The sequence below is a fragment of the Catharus ustulatus genome, chromosome 16 (genome assembly GCF_009819885.2).
Source record: "Catharus ustulatus isolate bCatUst1 chromosome 16, bCatUst1.pri.v2, whole genome shotgun sequence".
In the NCBI taxonomy this organism is placed as follows: Eukaryota; Metazoa; Chordata; class Aves; order Passeriformes; family Turdidae; genus Catharus; species Catharus ustulatus.
Window position 1 is genome coordinate 763201 of NC_046236.1, and position 23307 is coordinate 786507.

The 23307-nt window shown below is 55.2% G+C and overlaps 1 protein-coding gene across 9 annotated transcripts in view; it reads right to left on the reverse strand.

The window, feature by feature from the left end:
* Positions 1–1848: 1848 nt before the first annotated feature.
* LOC117003750 (ankyrin repeat and fibronectin type-III domain-containing protein 1-like) overlaps positions 1849–23307 on the reverse strand; it is a 212106-nt gene continuing 190647 nt past the window's right edge. For all 9 annotated transcript variants that reach the window (XM_033073944.1, XM_033073945.2, XM_033073943.1 and 6 more), the window contains 18 exons: positions 17209–17410; positions 16682–16889; positions 16187–16381; positions 15836–15949; positions 15154–15251; positions 13628–13718; positions 11758–11865; positions 11427–11526; positions 10801–10933; positions 9946–10065; positions 9381–9596; positions 8919–9085; positions 8372–8522; positions 7529–7697; positions 7104–7270; positions 6009–6219; positions 5071–5741; positions 1849–3032 (listed from right to left, as the gene is read on the reverse strand). In XM_033073944.1, the coding sequence (XP_032929835.1) occupies positions 2991–3032; positions 5071–5741; positions 6009–6219; positions 7104–7270; positions 7529–7697; positions 8372–8522; positions 8919–9085; positions 9381–9596; positions 9946–10065; positions 10801–10933; positions 11427–11526; positions 11758–11865; positions 13628–13718; positions 15154–15251; positions 15836–15949; positions 16187–16381; positions 16682–16889; positions 17209–17410 (3163 nt within the window). In that variant the 3' untranslated portion in view covers positions 1849–2990. The remainder of the gene's footprint in view (positions 3033–5070; positions 5742–6008; positions 6220–7103; positions 7271–7528; positions 7698–8371; positions 8523–8918; positions 9086–9380; positions 9597–9945; positions 10066–10800; positions 10934–11426; positions 11527–11757; positions 11866–13627; positions 13719–15153; positions 15252–15835; positions 15950–16186; positions 16382–16681; positions 16890–17208; positions 17411–23307) is intronic.

Below are 23307 nucleotides of genomic sequence, written 5' to 3' on the forward strand. Positions count from 1 at the left end.
GGGACACAGATATAGCTTTCTGTACACAGCCCTGACTAACACTGAATTCACTCAGTGACTTCCAAAAAGGCACTTACAGTAATTTCACGAATACAAGCCGCACTGAGTATAAGCTGCATCTCTGGGTCTTGGCAAACATTTTGTTTTTTGTCCATAATAAGCCGCAACCTGAGTATAAGCCGCTCTGTCCTTCGCAGCGAGGACCAGCGTGAAATTAGTAACAGAAACCGCGGCAGGGCGGGGTTGACTGGCTCGGCTCGGGCTGTGCAGGCTCGGCCCGCTAGGGGCTGCTGACGGGGCCAGGTGGCCCAGCCTGGCAACTGCCGCTCAGCGGGGCCGCTGGGAGCCAGCCGCCGCTGCCACTGGGCTCGGTCACCCTGGCCCGGCGCTGCCCCGTGGTGGCAGGCAGGGACGGAAGCCCCACCGGCACCCGCGGCGGCGGGCAGGGGACGGAGTACCCCGCCTCCTCCCCGAGCCGCGGCAATGGCGGCGCGGGGGCCCCCCCCCTCTCTCCCCCGGGCTGCGGCAGAGGAGGGAAGGAGAGAGCTCTCCTTCCTCTCTCCCCGCCCCCCGTGCTGCCTGCAGGGAGCCAGGCTCCACCCGCGATGCAACAGAGTAGCAATTTGTAACAATTGTGAAATGCCGGCTTTGCAGCTGCTCGGTGCGGCACTCTGGCTGGCACTTCTGAGGTTGTAAATGTCAGAAAATTATTCACATATTAGCCGCTCCTGAGTATTAGCTGCATTTCCGGTTTGGGAGCAAAATCTTAGTCAAAATGGCGCGGCTTGTATTCGTGAAATTACTGTGTAGTTTTCCACCAGTTGTGCTTTCACTCTGCCTTGCCTCAGGCTCTGAGCATCAGCAGGTGACACATGCAAAGGGAAGGGCCACCCTGCAGCTCCTGCCTCTTTGGGATATCAGTGCCTGTGGATGTCTAACAACAACCAACACCATGGGAACCTCTGCACTTAACAACCCACTTCTTCCTTAACCTGGGAGAGTGGGGTTGGTTTTAACTTGAGGCAGAAGACAAGCAAAGGAGAGAGGAGATGGGAGAAGTGCCTTTTAGAAAGTTCCTGTGCTGGCCTGCACATCCCATGGCGCTGCCTGCACTGACGTCAGTGCGGTGCTGGTTGATTTTGCACCAGCTGGAGGGGCTGGCACAGGATCCTCCCCTCCACAGTGCTCTGACGTGGGGCAGGAAGGGCTCGTGCTGGGATATTCCCTGCCCATGTGACACTGGCTGCCGCAAGGCGAGGAATGAGGAACCTCTGTGGAGCCACAGCCGACACATGTGGCTGCCCACAGAGTCCTTCCTGCACCTTGGCAAACTGCTGCCCAGCACTGATCCCCTCTGTGCCAAGGGAAGGACAGTCAGGTGGCTGCTGCAGGGGCAGCAGCACTGGGAGCCTCGCCTTTGCCAAGGGGGTGCCACTCTGGCACCTTGCTGGCAGTGTTTGTGCCAGCTGTGACACAATTATGAGCTCTTGCTTCCCATCCCTGCTCCTCTCCAGGTATTCTTCCCTCAGTGGAGGCTGTAGGGACCAGACCTGGGCATCCAGCCCTATAGCTCTGGGGTTTCACCACCCTGTGGAGGTGACTCCTTGGCACACCCAAGGTTATCTTGCTGCCTTCCAGAGCAATGAATCCCCAAAAATAATTTTTAACTTGTACTTTGCTCCCACACATGTGATTTGTGTGTTAATGTAATGCTGCACAGCATGGAAAGCATCCCACTAAACACTCCCGGAAAGCAGAGCCCAGCCCTTGGAATCAAGGGTTGGTTTGGGAGATGGATGGATGATGGCATGCTATGCACCAAGCCCAAGAAGGACAAGTGACATGCGGTCAGCAGTAGTTGTCTTTACTATGGACCACAGGAGATCAGAAAAGTAACCTTGTTAACAGGAGACCTAGTGGCTAACAAAATTGTCATGCTGTAGGACATATTAGAGAAGCACAATCCACCAGAACAAAACAGCACCCAGGGGGACAGCGAAGCCAAGGGCGTTGCAGGAGATGCCCTATAGCAAATCTCTAGTGTGGTATAGACATGTCTGCGAGTGCAGGGGGCTGGTTGCATGGGTTCCTTTAGTCTTGGACACAAGCCAAAGGTCTTCACCTTCACCCAACTCCAGTGGCTCTGGCACAATGATTACTGACTTTTTCTCAGAATAAAAATACTAATATAATTTTGTTCCACAAACTGTGTGCAAGAATCATTTCTCCAGGTGCAGTGAAAGGAGGGAAGATAGGAAAACACCCTTCGCAGGGTTGTCCCTTGTGGCTCTTGCCCTCTCCTCACTGACACCACAGCCCTCCCAGCAATTCTCTGTGGCTTTGCCTTCAGTGAATTCCAAACAAGGCTTTTCAGAAAAAAAAGGGGGAAAAAAGAGTATTGCTGCTTCTTCTTGTAATATTTTTCCTCTCTCCCCCCCCACCCTTTTCTCCTTAAAAAATGTTTATTTTCAAAAATTCCATTCCTGCAGAGACTCCTCCTGAGCTCTGAGGTCTCTGGACTCCACCCTCCTCTTCTCCAGTCAGAAAAACTGAGTCTCGATGTCTCTTTGGTTAAAAAAAAAAAAAAAAAATCTAAAAAATATAGCACAAACAAATAACACACAACCCAATATGATCCCATTCCACCCCGCGGACGCCTGATGAGAGGGTGTCTGTGGAAGAAGGAAGCATCAGAGAAGAGTTTGTCTGCTCTCTGGAAGCCAAGGTCTCCGCTTCTCTCATACAGTGGTCGCTGGCCCATTACTGGAGCACCAGAGGGGAGATCTCCTTGATGCGGACATAGAAACCTCCCCTCAGGCTGGCTGGTGTGGAGGGACAGAGGCAAGAAGTCATCGGGGAGCCACTGCTCATTCTCGTCAGCAGCAAACACCAGTCCGAAGTGGCTCCAGCTGCTCCTCATCGTAGCAGACGGCAGCCGAGCCGCCCAGCACGTCCTGCGAGATGTTGTTTCATCTCCAGCACCACCAGCTTCACCCACCTCCCTGGCAGGGCGTCTGGCTGGTGATGTGCAGCTGTGGAGAGAGAGAGACAGGAGAGATGGATGGTAAGGGGGAGGGATGAGGAAGGAACAGGGCCAGAGGCAGCACACGGCGTGGAGGAATGGTGAGGGGGAGAAACAGCTGCCCAAAATGGTGGGTGCCTGTGAGCAGGTGGCAGCAGCCTGGCACAGGCCATGAGCACTCCATGCCCAGGGAATGCCCAAGGGGTGCCCCAGCATGCCAGGGCCCAAAACTCATGGACTGCTTTCTTGCCTCCATTGTTCTCTCCTAAGCTCTTGCCACTCAAACCTTGTATGTGTCATCTATAGTTATGCTGAGGCTGCTCCACGATCTCATCACTTGTAGCTGGAGAGAGACAGTCCCTGTCCTGGTACCATGGAGGGATCTGTGTGAAGTCCCTCCTGTGAGCATGGCCCACACCCTCAGACCAGCTGGACCACAACAGCTCTGCAAACCACAACTGAAACCTCTTTGGAACATGGTGCTAAATTTATGCCCTGCACAAACTTGGGGTTCTCCCACCAACAAGCTATCCTGGTTCTCTGCTCCCCTGGGAACAGCCCTGTGAATCCCAATTCGTATCAAGAAAAACGAGCTCATCACGGCTCTGTCTGCTAACAGCAGGAGCCGCTGCTTGGCTTCAAAGACCCAAAGGCAGGACATCCATCCTTGCCCAGGCAAAGCAATGCTTCCTTTGGCGTATCTGTGAGGGCTTGAGGAGCGCCAGGAGTGCTGCCCCGGCAGGGTGGTCCCAGCCCTGGGCCCACGGGAGCACTGCCAGCCCTGAACAGCCGTGGCAGGGCTCAGCTCATTTACACCAGCTGAGGAGCCATGCCTTTGAAACACCTTTCTTCGAGAACATCATAAAATGCTTTCAAGCAGGCGTGTCCAGAGCTTTGCAATTTCAAAAGCCACATGGGCAGCCTGCCAAGAACCCGAGCGCTATGCTTCAGTTCCATGGAAATCTATGGACATTCCTCAAATGGAAAATATTATGGTGAGGCAGAGTTGTCTCTGCTAGGATGTCCCGGCTGGGTGTAGAGACCATGGCTATCAAACCTCCCCAGCAATAAACTAATCAGCCAGTTGGCTCTGTTCTTTCTCTGCCATTCCCTTAGGGTTGCTTTCAACCCAAACCAGTTCATGATCTAATGATTTTCTGCTCCATCATCCTCAGTCCTGGGCACCAGGAATGTCTTGGAAGGGAAATTTCACCATGGAAAGGATCTCCATAGCTGGGACCAAAGGAGGTCAAAAAGTCAGAGGGGGAGCTGCCCAAGATGTGTGTCCTGGGGGATGTCCTCTGTGAGGGATCCCACCTGGAGCAGGTGTGAGTGATCAGAGATGGAGGCTCAGCTCTTGGCAGCAAAGCCTTCATGGAGAGGAGTCAGGTCACACATCTGCTCCTCAGCATAGTCTGAAAAAGCATGGAAGGAGCTGCTGCCCCAGCTGGAACTGGAGTGGGTTCTGTCACTGGAGTTGCCACAGGTTGGAAACAAAAGGCTCCTGCCCTCCCTTCCCTAATGGGGCAGGCTGGAGCAGATATCACACACACTGGGGAAGGGGAGGTTGTAGGAGGAGCATGGCCAGGGCAGGGGTGATGGCCTGGAAGGATGATGTGTTTGAACAACAGGATAAGATGGCAAAGATGTGGCAAGGATGTGGCAATGTGTCCTTTGCTCTGCCTGCCCACACTGGGTGGCAGCAACCTACTGTCACCTGCTGAACCACAGACCAAGAGATGGACTTCAGCCCCACCAACTTGTCCCCAAAAATCACTACGTGTGGCCTTGGCTCACTCCTTCTGCAGCTCACTTGCTCCTGCAGAAACATCCTGTCTTATCAGGAGCCTCATCACTACAGCAGGGACAGAGGGAGTCAGGGCAGGAGTGCTGCGGGTCTCCAGGTGACCTCACCCCTGGGATGGTGGAGGATGGAGAGGGGAGTGCCAGGTATGAGGCACATGAGCCCTGCCTCTGTCCCCATCCTGCCAGCCCTGTCCCTCTGGGCATGGCAGAGCCGCTCTGCTACCTGTTACAGGCTCTGGTACCTTGACACTGGTCTCTTTGGAGAGTCCTGTTTCATACTGAGGAAAGACCCTCAAGGTGACAGAGCCCAGCTTCTTCCCTTGGTCGGCCAAGCCCCCGGGCTGCTCTGGCTGCTGCTCTGGCAAGTTCTGAGTCCACTCATCTGAGCGCATCCAGCAGACAGGTTCTGAGCCCTGCCCACCCCGGTGGTGCTCGGGGCTGGCTGTCAAGCCAGTCCCCAGCCTGAGCTGGCCGCAGTGGCCCATGGTCCTGCACTCGGTCGGGGAACTGTCCACAGAGCCGGGGCAGGACTTTCTAGGGGTGGGGCAGTGGGGCTTGGGGAAGTCCAGGCTGCTGGTGCGGACACAGTACGCCTGTCGCTTCTCCGTGATGCGCAGCAGCTCGATCTGCCGGCTGGGCAGGACAAAATCACTGTCATAGAGTGCAGGCAGCGGCCGCAACTCCTCGGGTGGTGGTGGCACCGGCGATGGGGTCTTGAGCTCGTGGCTCTGCAGGACATCCGGGGCACTGTCCTGCAAGGTGTGGGCCACCCTCCGGCTGCAGCACTCAGGCCCTGAGGAGGAGTACACCAGGTCAAGCTCCTTCGGGCTCTGTGCCTGGCTGGAGTCGTAGTCACTGTCGGTGGCCAGGAACACCTCTGAGGAGCCTTCCTCATCTGACAGCCCGTGCGAGTCTGCAAGAGGTGAGAGAAGCAAAGAGGGGCTCTGCCTGAGTGTGGGTGACCCTCGCTGAGGTGGAATCCAAGGAAGGCTCTGACGTTTAGCCCCTTGTCACACACCTGAACTGCACTTGCCACAGCACAGGCAGAGTGAGTCCAGCTGCCCTGCCCATCCTCCCGGCCCCAGCCCCGGCCAGGCCTCGGGCACAGCCACTCTTGACCACGGGGCACGGGTAGCCCCTGAGCCCACCCAGCAGGAGCTTGGCACAGCCCTGTCCTTACCAGAGTTGAGCTTGCGGCTGGTCTCTGGTGAGGGCACGGGGGACGGAAGGTAGTCAAGATGGGATGAGGAGGATCGGGTTTTCTCCTTCATCGGCCCCCTGGCCTCATTGAGGAAGCCACTGAGAGAGACCCCACAGGAGGGCTGCTTGTAACGGGCATGCTGCAGGACATCCATGATCCAGCGCATCTCTCGCCAGATCTCCTCCATTTGCTGCCAACAAAGAAAAAGGAGGAGCCCTTTCACACAGCAAATGACAGCAACAAGAAAGTCCCATGACAAAACAAAGTCTGTACACACACCTTTCCCCAGAGCTTTGGGGGAATCCCTGAGCTGGGAAATGCAAAGAAAGTGCTCTCAGGTAGGAGGAGGATGCAGCTGCTAGTTCAGCAGGGGTGCTGGGGACAGGGGCAGTGTGGGAAGCTCTTTTGCAAGTCCATCCCAAAATGCACTTGCAGACCCTTTTCTAGCTAGGATGGCACGTACACTGCAGAAGCCTTTGGGTGTCTCCTTGGGATTTTTAATGTGATCATTGCCGTGAGAAGTTGTTTGATAAAGCAACTGCGGCCTGGAGAAGAAAAGGCTTCAGGGAGACCTCAGAGCCCCTTCCAGTGCCTAAAAGGGCTACAAGATGAAGAGAGACTTGGGACAAGGGCCTGGAGTGATGGGACAACGGCCTGGATGGATGGGACAAGGGGCTGGAGTGACAGGACAAGGGAGGATGGCTTCTTACTGCCAGAGGGCAGGGTTAGATGGGATATTGGTAAGGAATTCTTGGCTGTGAAGGTGCTGAGGCCCTGGCAAAGGGTGTCCAGAGAAGCTGCGGCTGCCTCTGGATCCCTGGCAGTGTCCAAGGCCAGGTTGGACAGGGCTTGGAGCAACCTGGGATAGTGGAAGGTGAAACTGGATGAGGTTTAATATCTGTTTCAACCCAAACCATTCCATGAATCTATGAAAGACCAGCCTGCTGCTGCCCACCAGCCACATCAAAGGAACCTCCCGGGGCCACTGAGACCAGGGAGTGCCCCTGGTGCAGATGGCGCTGCCTGAGTTCTGGCACATCAGGAGCACTGTTGAGCTGGGTTCCCACCCCATACCTGAATGTAGTCCTGAACCTGCTGGTGCCTCTGCTTGGCGGTGGAGAGCTCAGCATCAGAGAAAGCCTCCCTGAGGCTCTGCTGGGAGAGGAGTGACTCCAGCTCCAGGAGGGCAGACACCTGGCAGTACTGTGTGATGAACTCCCGGTCGTACGTGAAGAAGTGAACTGGGAAAGGAAACAAGAGGTGGGGGTGAAACACACGAGGTCCTGTGCTGTGGATGCCCTACAGGCTCCTCCCTATCACCCAAGATGAGGAGGCAACACTGTCCATTAGTCCACCTGGACAGCCCTCAGTACACCCCTCCATCCCTCCTCCCCAGGGAGTCAGGGAATTGAAGCCATCCCACTGCCCAGCCAGATCTCAGGAGGCCTCAGAGGACAAGCGGACCAGCAGGGTTGGGTTTTGGCATTGCCTCTCCTCACCCAGCTCGAAGATCTGCAGGGGCAGTGTGAGGAAGCCAGAGCGAGGGGTGTAGGGATTGTTCTGGCCTGGAGCAGTGCAGACATCATCTGATGGAGGCAGCAGCAGCAGGAAGGAGACCTGATCCCCAAAGTCCAGCACTTCTTGGCTGTACAGACGGAAGTCTTTGGCCTGCAAGGAGACAGCGGAGGTAACAGCTGCACACATGACCTGGTGGGGCCCCGGCCCAGTCCTCATGCACAGAGCAGTCCTCAGGGACCACCTGCAGCTAGGGGACATTGCAGCTTCATCACACAACCAGAGGCTCCTTGCTTCTGGCATCATCTGCATCATCTCATCACCTCTTCTCTAATTTTTCCTAAAAGTCTTGAAACTTCTGGTCAAAGTCACCATGGCAGGGTGTCAAAAATGTGCCACCAGTGATGGCTCAGCAATGTGCAGGAAGGTGCCCTCCCAGCTGCCCAGCCAGACGTCTGGCCCATGCCTGTGACTGGTGGGTTGTTTCCCAGCAGATCCTTGGCATGGTGGAAGAAAGTTTGTGCCCATGCAGTCTGGCCCCAGGGGCTGCAGTTCCAGCCCAGGACTGGCCAGGGACCAGACTGTTTTGGAGGGCTGGGCTGGTCTTGTGCTGCCTGGGACCAAATCACTGGCAGCAGCAACAAACACAGACACTGTCCCTTGGCCAGGCAGACTCACCACTCACCTGTTTGCGTAGCACTAAAATCTGGGTGTTCCAGCCCCACAAGGAGGGCCAGACATACAGTTCCTTGCCTGCTGCAACCACCATCACCGTGCTTACAGCCCTGTCCCCTCCCTCTGCCCCAGACCTTGGCTCCTGCCTCTACCTCCTGCAGTGGGATGTTCACCAGGGTCATCAGCTCCTTGATGGCGACTTGGAGCTCCTGAAACAAGGGGTTCTGGGTCCTGTCAGCTTCTGTCTCTGTGGGAACAGGCTCCTCCACGCTGGCCATCTTCTGCAGCCACTCCCACTCCTCCCTGCAGAAGGCCAGAGACAGACAGGTGAAAGAGGGCTCAGGTGGATTTGGACCCAATTACTCTGAGGGCTGTGTTTGCTTGGCTGTTCCTCTCCCAGACAGTGCAGCATCCCCAGAGATGTGGGAGGGGTGGAGGTGGAGAAGTAACTTGGTTTGCTCTAGGCTGAATCAGAATTACAGAATATGCTGAGCTGGATGGGACCCACAAGGATTGTCGAGTTCAGCCCTGACCCCACACAGGACACCCCAACAATCCCACCCTGTGCCTGACAGTGCAGCATGGCAGGGTTAAGAGAGAATATTATGCTGCTGCTGAAGCAGAAGGTGATGGATGCTGTTAGCCTGGGTGGGACAGAGCAGTCTGGCTGCCCTGGCTGAGCAGCCCTGCAAATCCCACCTGGAGATGTTGGGGTTGGAGCGAATCTTGACGTGGCACAGGATGTTGGGGAGCTGCTCTGGCACCAGCACTCGGATCTGATCCACGGCACTGCACAGCTTCAAGTAGCCCAGGTAAAGGCCTGGGGAGAGGGCATGGCTGCTCCGCTGGTGATAAGCCAGCTTGTCCTGGGAACAAAGGCACTGCTGGACTGAGCAAGTCCTCACAGTGGAGCTCATGCTGATGCAGTAGCACAGCCAGTCCAGTTGGAGAAGAGGAGTGGCACAGGAAGACAACCTGGTGTTGCCAGGGTGTATCTGGCACCAACTTGATGCCTCCCCTTGAAACAACAGCAGTTTTGGAGGCTGACTGGGCTCTGGTCCCCCTCTGCTGTGACCTTTCCAGGCCAAGGGGGAGCAGGGAGTACTGGTGTTTCCCAGGGGAGCCCACTGCAGTCCCTGCCTCAAGAGCCCCAGCACAGACCTGGATGGAGATGAGCAGCATGTCCAGAGCAGTGGGCTCCTCTGGGGATGACACTGACTTGCGGCTGCTCTGCAGCTTGCAGATGGGGACCCAGCGGACACTCTCAAAGGTCTGGTTGGTCTTCACCTCCTTCAGGGTGATGATGAGGATGTTGCCCTGTTTGTCTTTGATGGGCTCGAAGAAGACCTGCCCCAGGTCCTGGATGCCCAGCAGCCCCTGTGCAACAGAGTGGGAAGGCAGGAGAAAGCAGAGTGTCAGGGGGTATCCCTGAGGCACGGTGGGTTGGGACAGCTGGGATGTGCCTGCAGCTGCCTGCTGGAAACCAGTCTGCCCAGAAAAGCACCCTGATGGTCCCTAGCCCCTCTGCATGAGACTGCCATGACACCTGGCACCTCACTGTCCCATGGCCAGAGTCCTGCCCAGAGGATGAGGCACGGACACACAGTCATGGCCATCAGATCCTGGGTTTATCCTGACTGTGGTGCATCTGCATGCTGCTCCCAAGGGAGCTTGGCCCCCAGCATCCCACTTAAGGTGTTTGTTCCCCACCCAGGCTGACTCTCACCTGCATCTGCGAGATGGCCAGCAGCATCTTGAAGCGTGTCTGCAGGATACAGGAGCAGGAGGACTGGGACACGGTGACACACTGCCGCAGCCACAGGATCTCATCCCACATACATGACACCTGCATAGACCAGTATCACTGCTGCTGCAGCTGGGTCATATGAGGGGGCTTTGGGGAAATCATTTGCCTCTCTGAGTTGCATTAGGAATGTGCATGGGCATGCAGCACCTCTCAGCTGGGTGCAAATAAATCCTGTGTCACTGGCACTGAGATGCCTCCAGAGTCTGTACATGAGAACAGCCCTGAGCCCTGTCCACTCAGACATCTATCTTCATCTAGGACTGAAACCTTAAGTTTGAATACAAGTTAGCCAAGGTTGAGAGGGAGAAGAAAGCACTCTCCATCAGTAGATAAGGACCACCCAGCAAATTATTTTGGCCCTGAGCTGCCCACCTGCCCTTTCCCTAAGTCTGCTGACATTGGAGGAGCTGGCAGCACTTCCTTGTGCATCCTATAGCAGAGGCAGAGGTGCCATGGCAGGGTGCTGAGGGGAAGCAGTTCAATAGTCACTGACATCCCTGTGGAGAGGCAGTGCCCACCCACCCTGGCACATAGCCTGCCCAGTGTGGCACTGGTCTGTCACCCATCTTTGGGCTTCCAGGGGTTGGGATGAAATGCCATTCCCTGGAAGTTTCCTGCCATGCTGAACTCCCGCAAGCAGCAAGTCAATGGGCTGCCTGCACTGCCAAGCCCCAGTGTCTGAGCTTGAGGGGCAGCGGTGTTGCCTGATTCCTGCCTGGGTCACCCTGGCACTCCTGGCCCTCTGCCCAAGCCCAGGGTGCCTGGGCCACCCACCTTGGTAAGCCAGAGAAAATCCTGCATAAGCAGGCAGGAGTAGGTGTCATCAATCTCCACCACAGGGATCTGGTCTTCATGGGTCACCAGGATGTTGTCATCCTTGTAGAAGATGGCTGTCAGGTAGAGGCCCCTGCATGGGAGGGAAAACAGACTTCAGTGCTACCCCCAGCTGTCAGCTCCATCTCCCAAAGGGTCTCTTTTCCCAGGAAAGAGGAGATGCCCTGCCCCAGGTCTCCACTTGTCTCCAACAGCCTGTGGCAGAAGAGGCTTGTGGCTGGTACGACGAACAGGAACCCAGTGTGTCCCAGCAGATACCATGGCCCATGACCCTGCAGCACATGGGACAGAGATGGGGAAAATTGTGCAGGGGATACTCTGGTCTGGACAAGGTGGAGTGACAGGTGACCTTCAGAGGTGGTGCATGGATCTGGGCACCAACACAGCTTGGCCAGTCCAAATGGAGACACCAAGAGAACCTTTTATCTCTGGGCCATGGGACTCATCTCCACTGACACCACCAGCTCACACCTGGTGCAGATCCTGTTCTGAGCACCCACAGCTCTTGCGATGGGCAGCTCTGCTGGGACAGGGGCTCTCACCAACCCTGTGCGCCAGCCTCTCACCGCTTCAGTGTCTTGAGAAACTTGCTGCCAGGGTGGAAGAGGTGCTTGAGGCTCTTGGAGACCGAATGCTTTCTGCTCTGGGGCTGGTTCTTGCAGGGTTCTGTGGAGCAGAGAGAGTAGAGAATGCTGCAACAGGAGATGAAGAGCTGATGCCAACCCACTGGGAAGGCTCTGCTGAGGTCTCCACTGCCTGAGCTGCCTCCCTGCTCTGCTCATCCATGGCACAGCCCTGTTCCTGCACACCACCCCAGCTCTGTGGCTCACACCACAACCCTGGGGGACTCAGCTGTCCCCTACCCAGCCTCCCTGGAGCACTGTGCTGTGGGCTCACCGTGGCAAATGCAGTGCTGATGGACGGTCTTCACCTGGCCCAGCAGATGGTCCAGAGCCTCAGCCTGTCCCCTCCGCCTCGGCGCCCGGCCGTCGTACTCCCGCCAGTCTGTGGGGACACACCAGCATCACCCCTGCACCCCTTGGCCTGGGGGAAAAGGCGTTCCCATCCCCCCTCCCACATCACCTGGGTGTCCCCCCCTTGTCACAGCTTGTGGGTGCTGGGCACCTCTGGGTGTGCTGGGAGATGTCCAGTTTTGTACCACTCTGCTGAGTGCCCCGTGGCCCCCCCACAGTGTGGCAAGGACACACCAGAGTGAAGGAACAAGGTTCTGTCTGTTGCTGCTGCACTTCACTGGCCTTAAAAAATAAAATTCTTTCCTGTCTCTTCCTCCAGGTCTTCCCCAGTTACTCCAGAGGAGCAGTGGGAGCTAGGCTTACCTCAACAAACACATAAATAAACTCCTGCCAGCTCCACCCGCTGTAGGATGGCAGCAGGACCATGAGCAGGGCTGGGGACCTGCAGGCTCTTCTCCCTCAGCTTTATATTAATTGCTTTAAACACCCAGTGTCCTGTCTGCTGCTGTTTTCCATGGAAAGTTCAGCTCTGTTAACTTTGGCTAGAACTTGCCGCTATTTTTAGTAGCTTTAAAAACACCCAGGGAGGTGCCTGACAATATTCTGCTGGGCCAGGGAGGGATCTCTACTGAAGGGAGAAATATTACTGGCAATCAAAATAAATAAACTCCACTCCTGTCTGATTCACTTCAGCCACACTCAATTGATGCCACCTGGATCTTGGTCATAGGGAATGTGACCTGTGTGAGATGGCAAATGAGCTTTAAAGTGGGTGCAAACATGACAGGAACAAGATAAAGCCAGGGTAGTGGATAGCTGTGCCCTTGCTATGTGCATTCCTAGATACAAAAATTGATTTTTGGTGATTTCAGCACTCTGTGGATCTGCAGCTAGAGCTGTGCATGGTGCTGCACATCTCTGACCCATTACTGATCACCTCCACCTGTCCCAGTGCCCTCACTGCTCCTGGGAGCAGCAGCCCTGTTCCCTAGGTGCCTGCAGCATGGTGGTAGAGGATGTACTTCCATGGCCTGATCCTTATCATTCACAGAACCAGTCCCATGGGATGCCACACATGCACCTGTTTTGGGACTGGTGACAAGTGGTAGAAGCCATTCTGGAGACCCCTCAGTCCTGAGCTTCACTCCTTGGGCTGCTCTTTCCAGCTCAGTCTTCCTGGCTCTTCTCCACCCAGCATCTCGGGGTGCCTTGTGTGACATTGGGTGGATGTTTCCTGACACTTTTCCTAGAGCCAGCATGGGGAGGAGAGTGCTGACAACCCAGAGCTGGTCTCTGCTGGGGCTCATGACCCCATCCCATCTCCATGCCAGGGAATGCAGATCCTTGCATCTGGGCTGGATGGAAGAGACCATATGGTGGCATAGTCGGAGGCCTCTGCCACACAGGACCACTCTGAGTCCTGGCTCTTAGCCACCTCCCAGCTTCCTCTGTGGGATGAGCTGATCCAGGTGGCCTGAAATGGCTCAGTCTTTCCCAGGTGTCAAGGATAATTCAAGGCTGAAAAATCCCTATTTGGCAAAGCACCTGTTGACTGAAGGCAATATCCCAGACCCCCAGGCACAGCCTCCCTGCCTGGCCTGGGATTCCAAATTCTGCCTCTGCCCTTGGATCTGCTTGTTCCCATGCCAGCAGTGAGAGGGACCCTTGGACAGCACAGGGAGCTGCTGGTCCCCACGCCAGCAGTGAGAGGGACCCCTGGATGGCACAAGGAGCTGCTGGTCCCCCACCTACCCTATGCTGGTTGCCATGGGAGTGGTCCTGGGGGTACTCACTGGAAGGGATGGCGAAGGGCGGTGTGGAGGCTTGCGGGGGACCCCAGCCCTTCATGTTGTAGGCAGACATGCGGACGTGGTATGCTGTTCCCTGCAACGAGACAGCACACTCAGCATGCCTCCACCTCTCCTGGCTTGGCAGGTGAGGCAAGGAGGATTCCCCCCAGGCCACTGCTCCAGTACACCATGAGGAGCATTCAAGTGGGAGCCCACAGCCCAGGTCACTGGCTCTCATCCTCCCTCTTGTACAAAGTCCTTGTTATGAGACACTAGAGAATCCCCGTGGCCCTGCTGGGTGGGTTTGGAGCACACAGAGGAAGGACTGGACATTGCAAATGCCCTTCACCAGAGATGGTCCAGCCTGAAAGACTCAATGCTTTTGTGGATTGGAGTGCTGGTCATCCCCTGGAGACAGGGAGCTGGCCCAGCACTGTCAAGGGCTTGTAGCACAGTGACAGTGATGAAAGCCTCCGATTAAAGCTCAGTCAAGCTGACAGATGTTACCAGGCCTCCAGGCACTCATGAAGGAGACAGGAGCCTGTAAAGCAGCTCTGAGAGTGTGATTGATGGGCTTGGAGCAGTTCCTTTCAGCAATGCTGCTCCGGGCTCTGCTTGAGCCCCTCCTGCTACACTGAGGACAGCTCCCACCCTGACAGTGCTCCTGTGCTGGCACTGCTGCTGTGCCTAAGCCCCTCTCAACTCATCAAGGGTGTTCTCTGCTCCTCGAATCAGTGCTCCCTCCTACCCCTGGTAAGGCTGACCCACTTATTCCAGCAACTGGCCGTGTTCCCATCCTGAGCTCCACCCTATCACAGTCCCCATGTCCCTGGTGCTGGCCCAGGCATGGCTCTTGTGGTTCTCAGAGAGATAAACCAGCAGGGAGCCACATCCCACCAGCTATCACCTTGTCGAGCTACCGAAGATGGAGATGGGGCTGGTCCCCCCCTCTCGGTGGAATCGGGGCTGGGGTGAGGGGGTGGACTGTGCAGGTGGCAGAGGAATGAGCCGCTGATTTATTGCCCAGGAAGAGCCTGGGTGCATACAGGAGTGGGGTGGGGGATGGAGGATAAATCAGGCGTTGGGTGAATGAGCCCATTCTGCCTGTCACTGCTGAGTCCCCAGGCACCCTGTCAGGGAGGCTCCCCACTGTCGGTGGCTGCAGCCATGCAGGGACAGACAGATGCCTCTCCTAGCCCCACGCTCTTGGCTCTGCCCAGGCTGCGTCCATGGCACGCAGTGTGGTACAATCCTATTGTTCCTGCTCAGAATGATCATAGAAACAAAGAATCATTAAGGTTGGAAAAGGCATCTAAGATCACTGAGTCCAACCACTGCCATGGACACCACTAAATCATGTCCCCAAGTACCAAATGCACATCTTTTGAACATTTCCAAGGATGATGACTCCACCACTGCCCTGGGCAGCCTGAGCTAGTGCCTGATCCCCTCCCCATGGGCTGTGGCTTTTCCCAGCTGTGGACTCTCCCTGTTGAGCCCCGCCCACTGTGGGTAACCCCGTCACTCACCGACACCAGTCCCTGGATGGTGAAGTGCAGCTCCTTTAGTTTGTCAATCACGGCTTCTCCCAGCAATGGCGAGAAGCTGGGGGAGCAGCTCCACTCCACTGCAAGGAGAGAGACCCCAAGGTGCCATGAGGCCCTGCAGTGGGGACAGGCCACCAGGGCTGGCACAGCATGTCACACACAGCAGCTGCAGGGGGACTACAGACAGCACAGGAGGTGGAGGCAGCAGAGTGAAGGCAGGGGAAAAGGTGATTCATAGTGGGTGGAAGGTCATGGGGACCTGCTCTCCTCATCAAGCCGCGTAAGATGGGGTCAGCACCTTTAATTGGTGGCTCAGAAGTGGGGGATGGAAGAAATTCTTCCAGAACCCAAAAATATCTGGTTTAAGTGGGTGAGGGGTGCAGGACAATGGTCTTTCCAGAGTGCAGCATGAGGGGGCAGCCAACAAATGACACCCCAAGTTTTGCCTTGGTGCAGGATGATGTTTGGTCTAGCTCAGAGCATTTGGGTGGTGGCCAGGGTGTCCAGCAGCCCTGGTTTCTTCTGCGCTCCAACATAAAAGTGGCCTGACTGAGGCTTGGCAGCATTGCCCATGGCTCTGTTGTGTTGACATGGGGTGCAAGGGGTGCAAGGCACCTTCTGTAGCTGTGTGGCACTGCCCTGCTGCAGGGATCCTGGTCCTTACCCTTATACTTGGTGACAACAGCAGAGTTGATGCTCAGGGGCTCCCAGAAGGTCACCTGCAATGAGGAGCTGCTGGCCACAGAGAGATGGACGCTGCTGGGAGCATCTGGCACTCCTGGGGACAGAGAGTGCAGGGAATGCTACAGTGAAGATGGTTGCTCCTTATCTCCCTGTGTCCCTCTTGGGCCCTTCCCCAGCCCCAGGGACATATTCCTTGATGGAACAGGTTCTCCCCTCCATGCACCCATATTGCAAGTCCTGGCCACAGGGTGCAGGGACCCTTTGATGGGTGCTGGTGCCACTACTTCCCCCACAGCAGGGACAGCCCCCCAGCCCTCCTGCGGTCACTCACGGGCATGCTCAAACCCTGCCTTCATGCGCTTGTAAAGCCGGAATCGCCACTCCCAGGCCTTGAGCTGCTTCTCCTTCTCGGAGCAGTCAGCATTGGGTGCCTCATTCACCACCTGTGCCATCAGCTCGTTGACGCGCTGCTCTGCTTCCCGCACCAGCGTGGAGAGGTGCAGCAAGCGGCTTTCCAGGCTCACGACTGTGAGAGGGTAGCCATGGCCGTAGGGCCCAGGGGGAAAGGGAGGAGAAGGTGGTTAGGGTAAGCTCTAAGATTCAAGATTCATTGCCACAATGAATCCCCACCCTGAGACCCCATCCTCTCCTCCATGTCCTGGTCCTGGGGTCCACCGGAGTGCATGATTCCCCTCGAGCCCTGCTGCAGCCTGCACCAGTCTCCCAGAGCCCAGTGATCACCTCCCCACCTGCATCCAAAGCCCATGGTGCCCCACTGCACCACGCCCATGTGATGGGCACAGCACAGCTCCCTGTCCCAACTCACAGTGTGGGCTCTCCTTCGCTCCCGCCTGCAGCAGGGCCCTGGCAATAGGAGCGTTGTTGGTCATGATGGCAATGTCCAGGGGCAGGAGCCCCTCACTGTTGGGGGTGTTGAGGTCCAGCTCCTCAGGGCTGTAGTGCTTCAGCATCTCCTGAACCCTGTCAAGATCCTGCAGCTCCACGGCCTCAAAGAGGGCAGCATTGCTCTGGAACTGGGTGAAAGGAGAAATGCAGCCAGGCTGAGCACAGGGCACCCTCCTCCATCCCACCAAACACCCTGGACCCTTACTAGCACCCAATGAACCCAATCAAGGAGACAGTGCCCTCATTCCAAGGGCTTGGGAGCATCAGCTCTTTGCAGACACAGCTGGATGATGCCAAGCAAACACCTGGACCAGCTCCAAATGAACTTGCTACAGCTTCACTCAACACACTCTTTTGCTCCCACCCAGGCTCCTGCACCACCCACACAGGGTGCACAGCCCACGCAGAGCCTCTGTCCCCATCTGGACAGAGCCAGCAGGAACTGACCAGATAAGACTTGCGGAACTTCTCCTTCTCGCCCCGTCCCACCAGGCTGCCCTCATCGAAGGATGTGTAGTTGACACGGAATTTCCCGGACAGGTTTCGGTAGAGCCTCTTGGCTGCATTTGGTGAGGAAGGGCCTGGTGGCTTCCTGGCCTGCGTCAGCTGCAGGTCCCGCATCTGCTGTGTCATTTTAGGGGAGGATGACCTGGGAAAAAGCAAGGAGGGAAATGAGGCATGGAGGATGTGCCAGAAAGGCAGAGGCACAACTGTATTATCAGGACCAAGACAGGAATCAGAACAGCCAGAGCGCTCCTGGGCAGCACCAATGGGAGCAGCTGCAAGGTGGAAGCCAGTGCCAGCAATGCCCTCACCCATCTGTTTTCAGCTGGGGCAGATCTGTTCCTTCTCCTCACCACTGCTGCTGGCCCTGCAGGGGTGCCAAGGGGCTTGCATGATGCCTGCAGGTAAGTAATTTCCTTCCAGACACAAGCTGGGATGCCCAAAGCAATGTCAGGCTGCTCAGCTCTACACCTGGTCTGGATCCATCTCACCAGGGCAACCACTCCACACCAGTCTCCACCATACAGCTCCTATAGACTGCACCATCCAGGGATGCCCAGCCTCCTCAGCAGTGCAGACTGCAGGGCCTGGCAGCCCCTCAGAGCTGTGCTGGGTGAGTGCTGTCCTTCACTGTTGGCTTGGGACAGTCTCATGTACTTTCTCCACACCCACCCTGTGTCTTGCACTTATTACTATCCCTCAGCCCCCAGTACATGACTTTTCTCAGAGTTGTCATTGCAGCAAAGGGCACTCTCTGGAAGTGAACTGGAAGCAGGGAACATTAAGGGCCATTTCTAAGACAATGCCAGGTCCTGATGGGGACCAGTGACCCCAGTCTTCTGTTCACCAAGAGATCCAGGCTCCATAGCTGCTCCTTACCTTCTCCACCCATTAACCTACAAAATCTTTTCTCCTCTCTGATTATAACATCACAGACAGGTTTGGGTTGGAAGGGACCTTGAAGACCATCTAGTTCCAATGTCCTGCCATTGGGACATGATTTTGATTCTTATTTTCAATATCTACAAATCACAAGGAAAGCTGGTGTCTTTTCTGGGGCTCTCCAGAGTGGGAGCTGTCCCTCTCCCTGCAACCAGGACCTTTCTGTCTCCACCAAGACCTCATCCCACCAGTCAAAACCCCCTGCTTTGGTGTGAGTGTGGCCTTGTTGCCGCATGGGCCTTTTGCCCATGAGTCATTCCCTACGGCATGGGGGGTGGTTTCCAGTGTGTCAAACATCTGATCCCAGAATTCAGCATGACTACACTTAGCACAGTTTCTCTCAGTTTTGACTCCATCCCCCTGTGTATAAGATATTTAGTGGCAAGATCTTCCCCCCTTGCTTTATTGGTTAAATATCAAGTGTGATAAAAGCACGACATTTGGCTGAAGGTCAAGCCCAAATACTGCAGCGAGGCTGTGCTTGTGGTAAGGATGTTTATAAAGCCGTAATTGTGAGACACGATATTAATAATCCCTCGCTCTGCACTCTTTGTCGTCCTCATTTCAGATGAGGCACAGTGAGCTGCAGGATTCTAATGATTTTACCTTTTATTACTGTGAAATTTAAGAGTGGAAAATGCTGCAGAGGTTGGCTCCTGGCAATCATTCACTTGCCAGCTTCAGCCTGTGCATTTAGAAGTCTCCAGTGCGGCCCAAGCCACAGTGTCAAGTTGCTGCCCTGCGTTGCTCCAGGAATGGACATTATCTGAACACAGGGCTTCATGGATCAGACAGTGAGCACTAAGCACACTAACCAAAGGCCCATTTGCAAAAGCAGACAGGTATTTTGTCACTTCAGGTGGCAAAATATCCCTGAGCAGTCATGTGGGAGTGGGTGAGTTTTGAGCAGCAGAGTCTTACTGGTTCCGGTGGGAGGGGATCAGCAGCCAGGGACATGTCACCATGGTGGGAGAGACCTGCACAATGCAAGGAAGGTCCTGGTCTCTAGGACCTGCCTGGCTCTGGAGAGCAACATGGTGTGCTCCAAGCTCAGGAGTCCTGTATATACCATGTGTTATCATGGACAGGGAGTAGCTCCTTCCACGGCCTCTCCTGAGAGCTCCTCATGCCAAGGGCTCACACACAGCATACACAGCCTTCTGCAGAGGGCAGGGACAGCATCCTAAAGGGCACAGGGGCCGAACAGCAGCAGAGCTCTGCTGTCACTGGTGCTCAGAGATGAGAGAAAAGCCACCTGTGCCTGAGCAGAGCTGTTCTGTCAGGAAGAGACAGGAAGGCAGGTCCTGACCCTCAGGCAAAGCCTGAGATGCAAAGCACTGCCTGGCATATGCAGGATAGAGAACTCACTCAAGAGATTCTCCAGCAAAACCTTGCCCTTCTCCTGTGTTTAAGAGTTCCCTGCTGCCCAAGTTCTCTCTCCTCTCCACCTCCAGCTGTGGCTCAGAGGTGAAGGTGGCTCTTTCAGCTGGCTCATCAACAAGATGTGTAAATGATACTGTGGCTCCCCTTCTTCAAAGGAGGCAACAATGCTCTCTCTCCCACACAGAATGCTCTCCCCTCTACGGAAGCTGGAGCAAACCCTGTTGTAACAGATCCCTGCTCCATTCGTTTCTGCAGGTTTTAAAATGGAGTGGTGCTTTGGAGAGAAAGTCCTCTGTTCTGCCAAATACACAGCAAATGACCCAGTGCAGGCAGACTGCACAGTTGGGAGGAAGCTCTCAGAGATGGCAGAAACAGAAACAGGGAGAAATTTCTCACTGTTTTCCCTTCTCTGATTTGCTTTTAATGGGAAGTAAAGAGATGGAAATTATTCAGTGCTCAGGAGTGAACATCTACGTGTATTAAACCAGCTGCCCCCAAGATAAAAGACTTTCCTGCCCTGTGGTTATGAGTCATTTGGACTCAGTGAAATGGTCTTGATTTATCTAGAGCTAAACTTTGCCCTGGAGCAACTGATAGCTGAAAACAACACCTACAGATGTCCTGCCCTCAGGGGCTGAGCAGCCATCACCAGCTCACCCACGGCAAAGCCCCATCCTGCAGGGAGGTGTGGGAGGAGATCCCACCTCCTCTGCCTGAGCAGTCCCAGTGCAGCCAAATTTATCCCAGCCACAACTGGTTCTTGTTGTTAATTTTTGTCCTGCAGTTTGCAAGGAGGGGACAGGTGCTTTGCCTGCCCCAGCAGTTCAGCTCTCTGGCCATGGGGGATGTGTTTGTGACCATCAGGGAGGTGATGTGGACAGCAGGTTTGCAGTGCTATAAACCCATACACCAGCAAACTCCATCACCCTCTTCATGGAAGAGGCTGAGGTTCTGTGGAAGGATGAACTGGAACTGGTCAGATCTCTCTGGGTCAGTTCTGGGCCTCTCATGACAAGAAAAACCTTGAAGGGCTGGAGCATGTCCAGAGAAGGGAACAGAGCTGGAGAAAGGGCTGGAGCCTAGGAGAGGCTGAGGGAGCTGGGAAAGGGGCTCAGCCTGGAGAGAAGGAGGCTCAGGGGAACCTTCTGGCTCTGCACAACTCCCTGACAGGCGGGGACAGCCAGGGGGTCGGGCTCTGCTCCCAGGGGACAGGGACAGGACAAGGGGAAATGGCTCAAGTCATGCCAGAGGAGGTTTAGATTGGGTATGGGGGAAATTTCATCCCGAAAGGGTGGTCAGGCACTGGCACAGTTGCCAAGGGCAGTGGTGGTGTCACCATCTCTTGAGGGATTTAAAATTGATGTGGATGTGGCACTTGGGAACATTGTTTAGTGGTGGCCTTGGCAGTGCTGGGTTAATTGTTGGATTTAATGATCTTAAATATTTTTTCCAACCTTAGTGATTCTAACTATGATTCTGTTTCAGGAAACCAATGCAATAGAGGTAGTTTTCTTTTTTTTAAAAGCACGTGAGGATGGATGAGCATAAGGCACATTCATTTCTTCCCTTCAACATCAAATACAAGCAAATCTACTGGGTAGTTTATAATGTGGTTTATGGATACTCTGAATGTTAATGTTTGCAACACTGCAGATCTTGGCCTAGTAAAAAGTGTTAACAATTGTTGCAATTCCTTGATTTTAAGGGCATTTTGTTGAAGGGCGTAGCCCCTCTGAATCTCCAACTGAGAAGCAGTCCCTGACAGACAGGGCTGCTGGGCCCATGACAGAGCCCAGAGCCCACCCTGAGCCCAGTGGGTATCTGAACAGGCAGGCAATGACCACCCTGCCAACAGGTCATCAGGTCAGACATAAAGAAGAAATTTTTTACCACGAGGGTGGGGAGGCCCTGGTACATGGTGCCCAGAGCAACTGTGGCTGCCCCTGGATCCCTGGCACGACAGGGCTTGGAGCAACCTGGGGTAGTGGAAGGTGCCCCTACCTATGGCAGGGGGTTGAAATGAGCAAAACGATCTTAAAGGTCCCTTTCAACCCAGAGCAGCCCACGATTCTATGATGTGACTGGTGTGGACCATGGTGGCCATCCCACAGACCTGTCACCACCAGCTGCCTGGGCTGTGAACAGCTTGTGTGGCAGCAGCGTTGCCTGGTCCCTGCTGCATCCCCAGGCTGGCTGTGGGAAGGAAAACCTCCCAGGTGCCTGCCCAAGGTGGCAAGGAGAGGGCAGGCTCCAGGCACAGCAGCTGACACGAGCTCAGCACTATGTTCCAGTCCCTGGGATCAGTGTGGGTGGCTGTCGCTCCAGGGGGCTGCTCCCACCATTCCCAGCCTGATGCAGCAAACAAGGAAGCAGCAGTGCTCCATGTATGAGAAAAAGGGACCCTGAAGGATGGGGGATGAAAGGTATTGACGGCTTTCAAAGGACAAGGAGTGGTATTGGGAGCTGAAGAGGAACTGGGCCCTTGCAGAGTTTGCTGAAGCCTCACAGCCACGTGGATGTCAGTGGTGTGTTAGCACAAGATGCCAGGGATGCTCTCCTGAACCATGCTCCAATTCAGCCCACAGGGGTACCCAAGGATGGAACAGGCAAAAGACAGGAGGAGCCTAAAAAACTGTTATCAGAGAGATACACCCCAATCCAACCCAGCTCATCCTGGCTGGATGTCACAGCAAGAGGAGACCAGCACCAAGCATAGGCAGCAGGGCAAGGGGGTGAATCTGCCCCTCTGCTCTGCTCAGGTGAGACCCCACCTGCAGAGCTGCCTCCAGATCTGGGGCCCCAGCACAGGAAAGTGAGTCCAGAAGAGACCACAGAGATGCCCCAAGGGCTGGAGCCCCTCTGCTCTGGAGCCAGGCTGGGAGAGCTGAAGGTGCTCGCCTGGAGAAGGGAAGGATTCAGGAAGAGTTCGGAGCCCCTTCCATGGCCTAAAGGGGCTCCAGGAGAGCTGGAGAGGGACTGGAGACAAGAGATGGAGGACAGGACACAGGGAATGACTTCCCACTGGCAGAGGGCAGGGATGGATGGGATATTGGGAAGGAATTGTTCCCTGGGAGGGTGGGCAGGCCCTGGCACAGGGTGCCTAGAGAAGCTGAGGCTGCCCCTGGATCCCTGGAAGTGTCCAAGGTCAGGCTGGACGGGCCTTGGAGCAACCTGGGATAGTGGAAGGTGTCCCTGCCCATGGCAGGGGTCGAATTGGATGGGCTTTAAGGTTTCTTCCAGCCTGAGCTCCATAACTGTATGATCCTATGAAATTAAGTGGCAACATCAACATACAGAGTTTTCTGAGTGAAAAATCTGAGTGTGGGAGGTCTCTTCACACCTGAGCACACGTGACCCAGGTCCAGGGACACACTCAGCCCTGTGCAGCAGGAATTCACAACTATGGCCATGGACAGTCGGACACCAACACTCTACAGCAGAGACCAACACTGAGCAGCTCTTCTACAGCCATGGGGACAGGAATAAGAAGTGGCAGCTCTGACATGAAGAGAAGTTGCTGATGCATTTGCATTTCCAACTCTTTTTACCCAAGCATAAGCAATTTTTCATGACTGACAAAACAGAGGCTGGATTAAAACTGGAATAAGAGTAGGGGAGCCCTTCCAAAGAGTGGGATTTCATAACCCATCAAAAAGCATGCTCAGAACTAGGACCAAATGCCATGATCAGCATCCCTGCAAGGCAGCAGGGCTCATG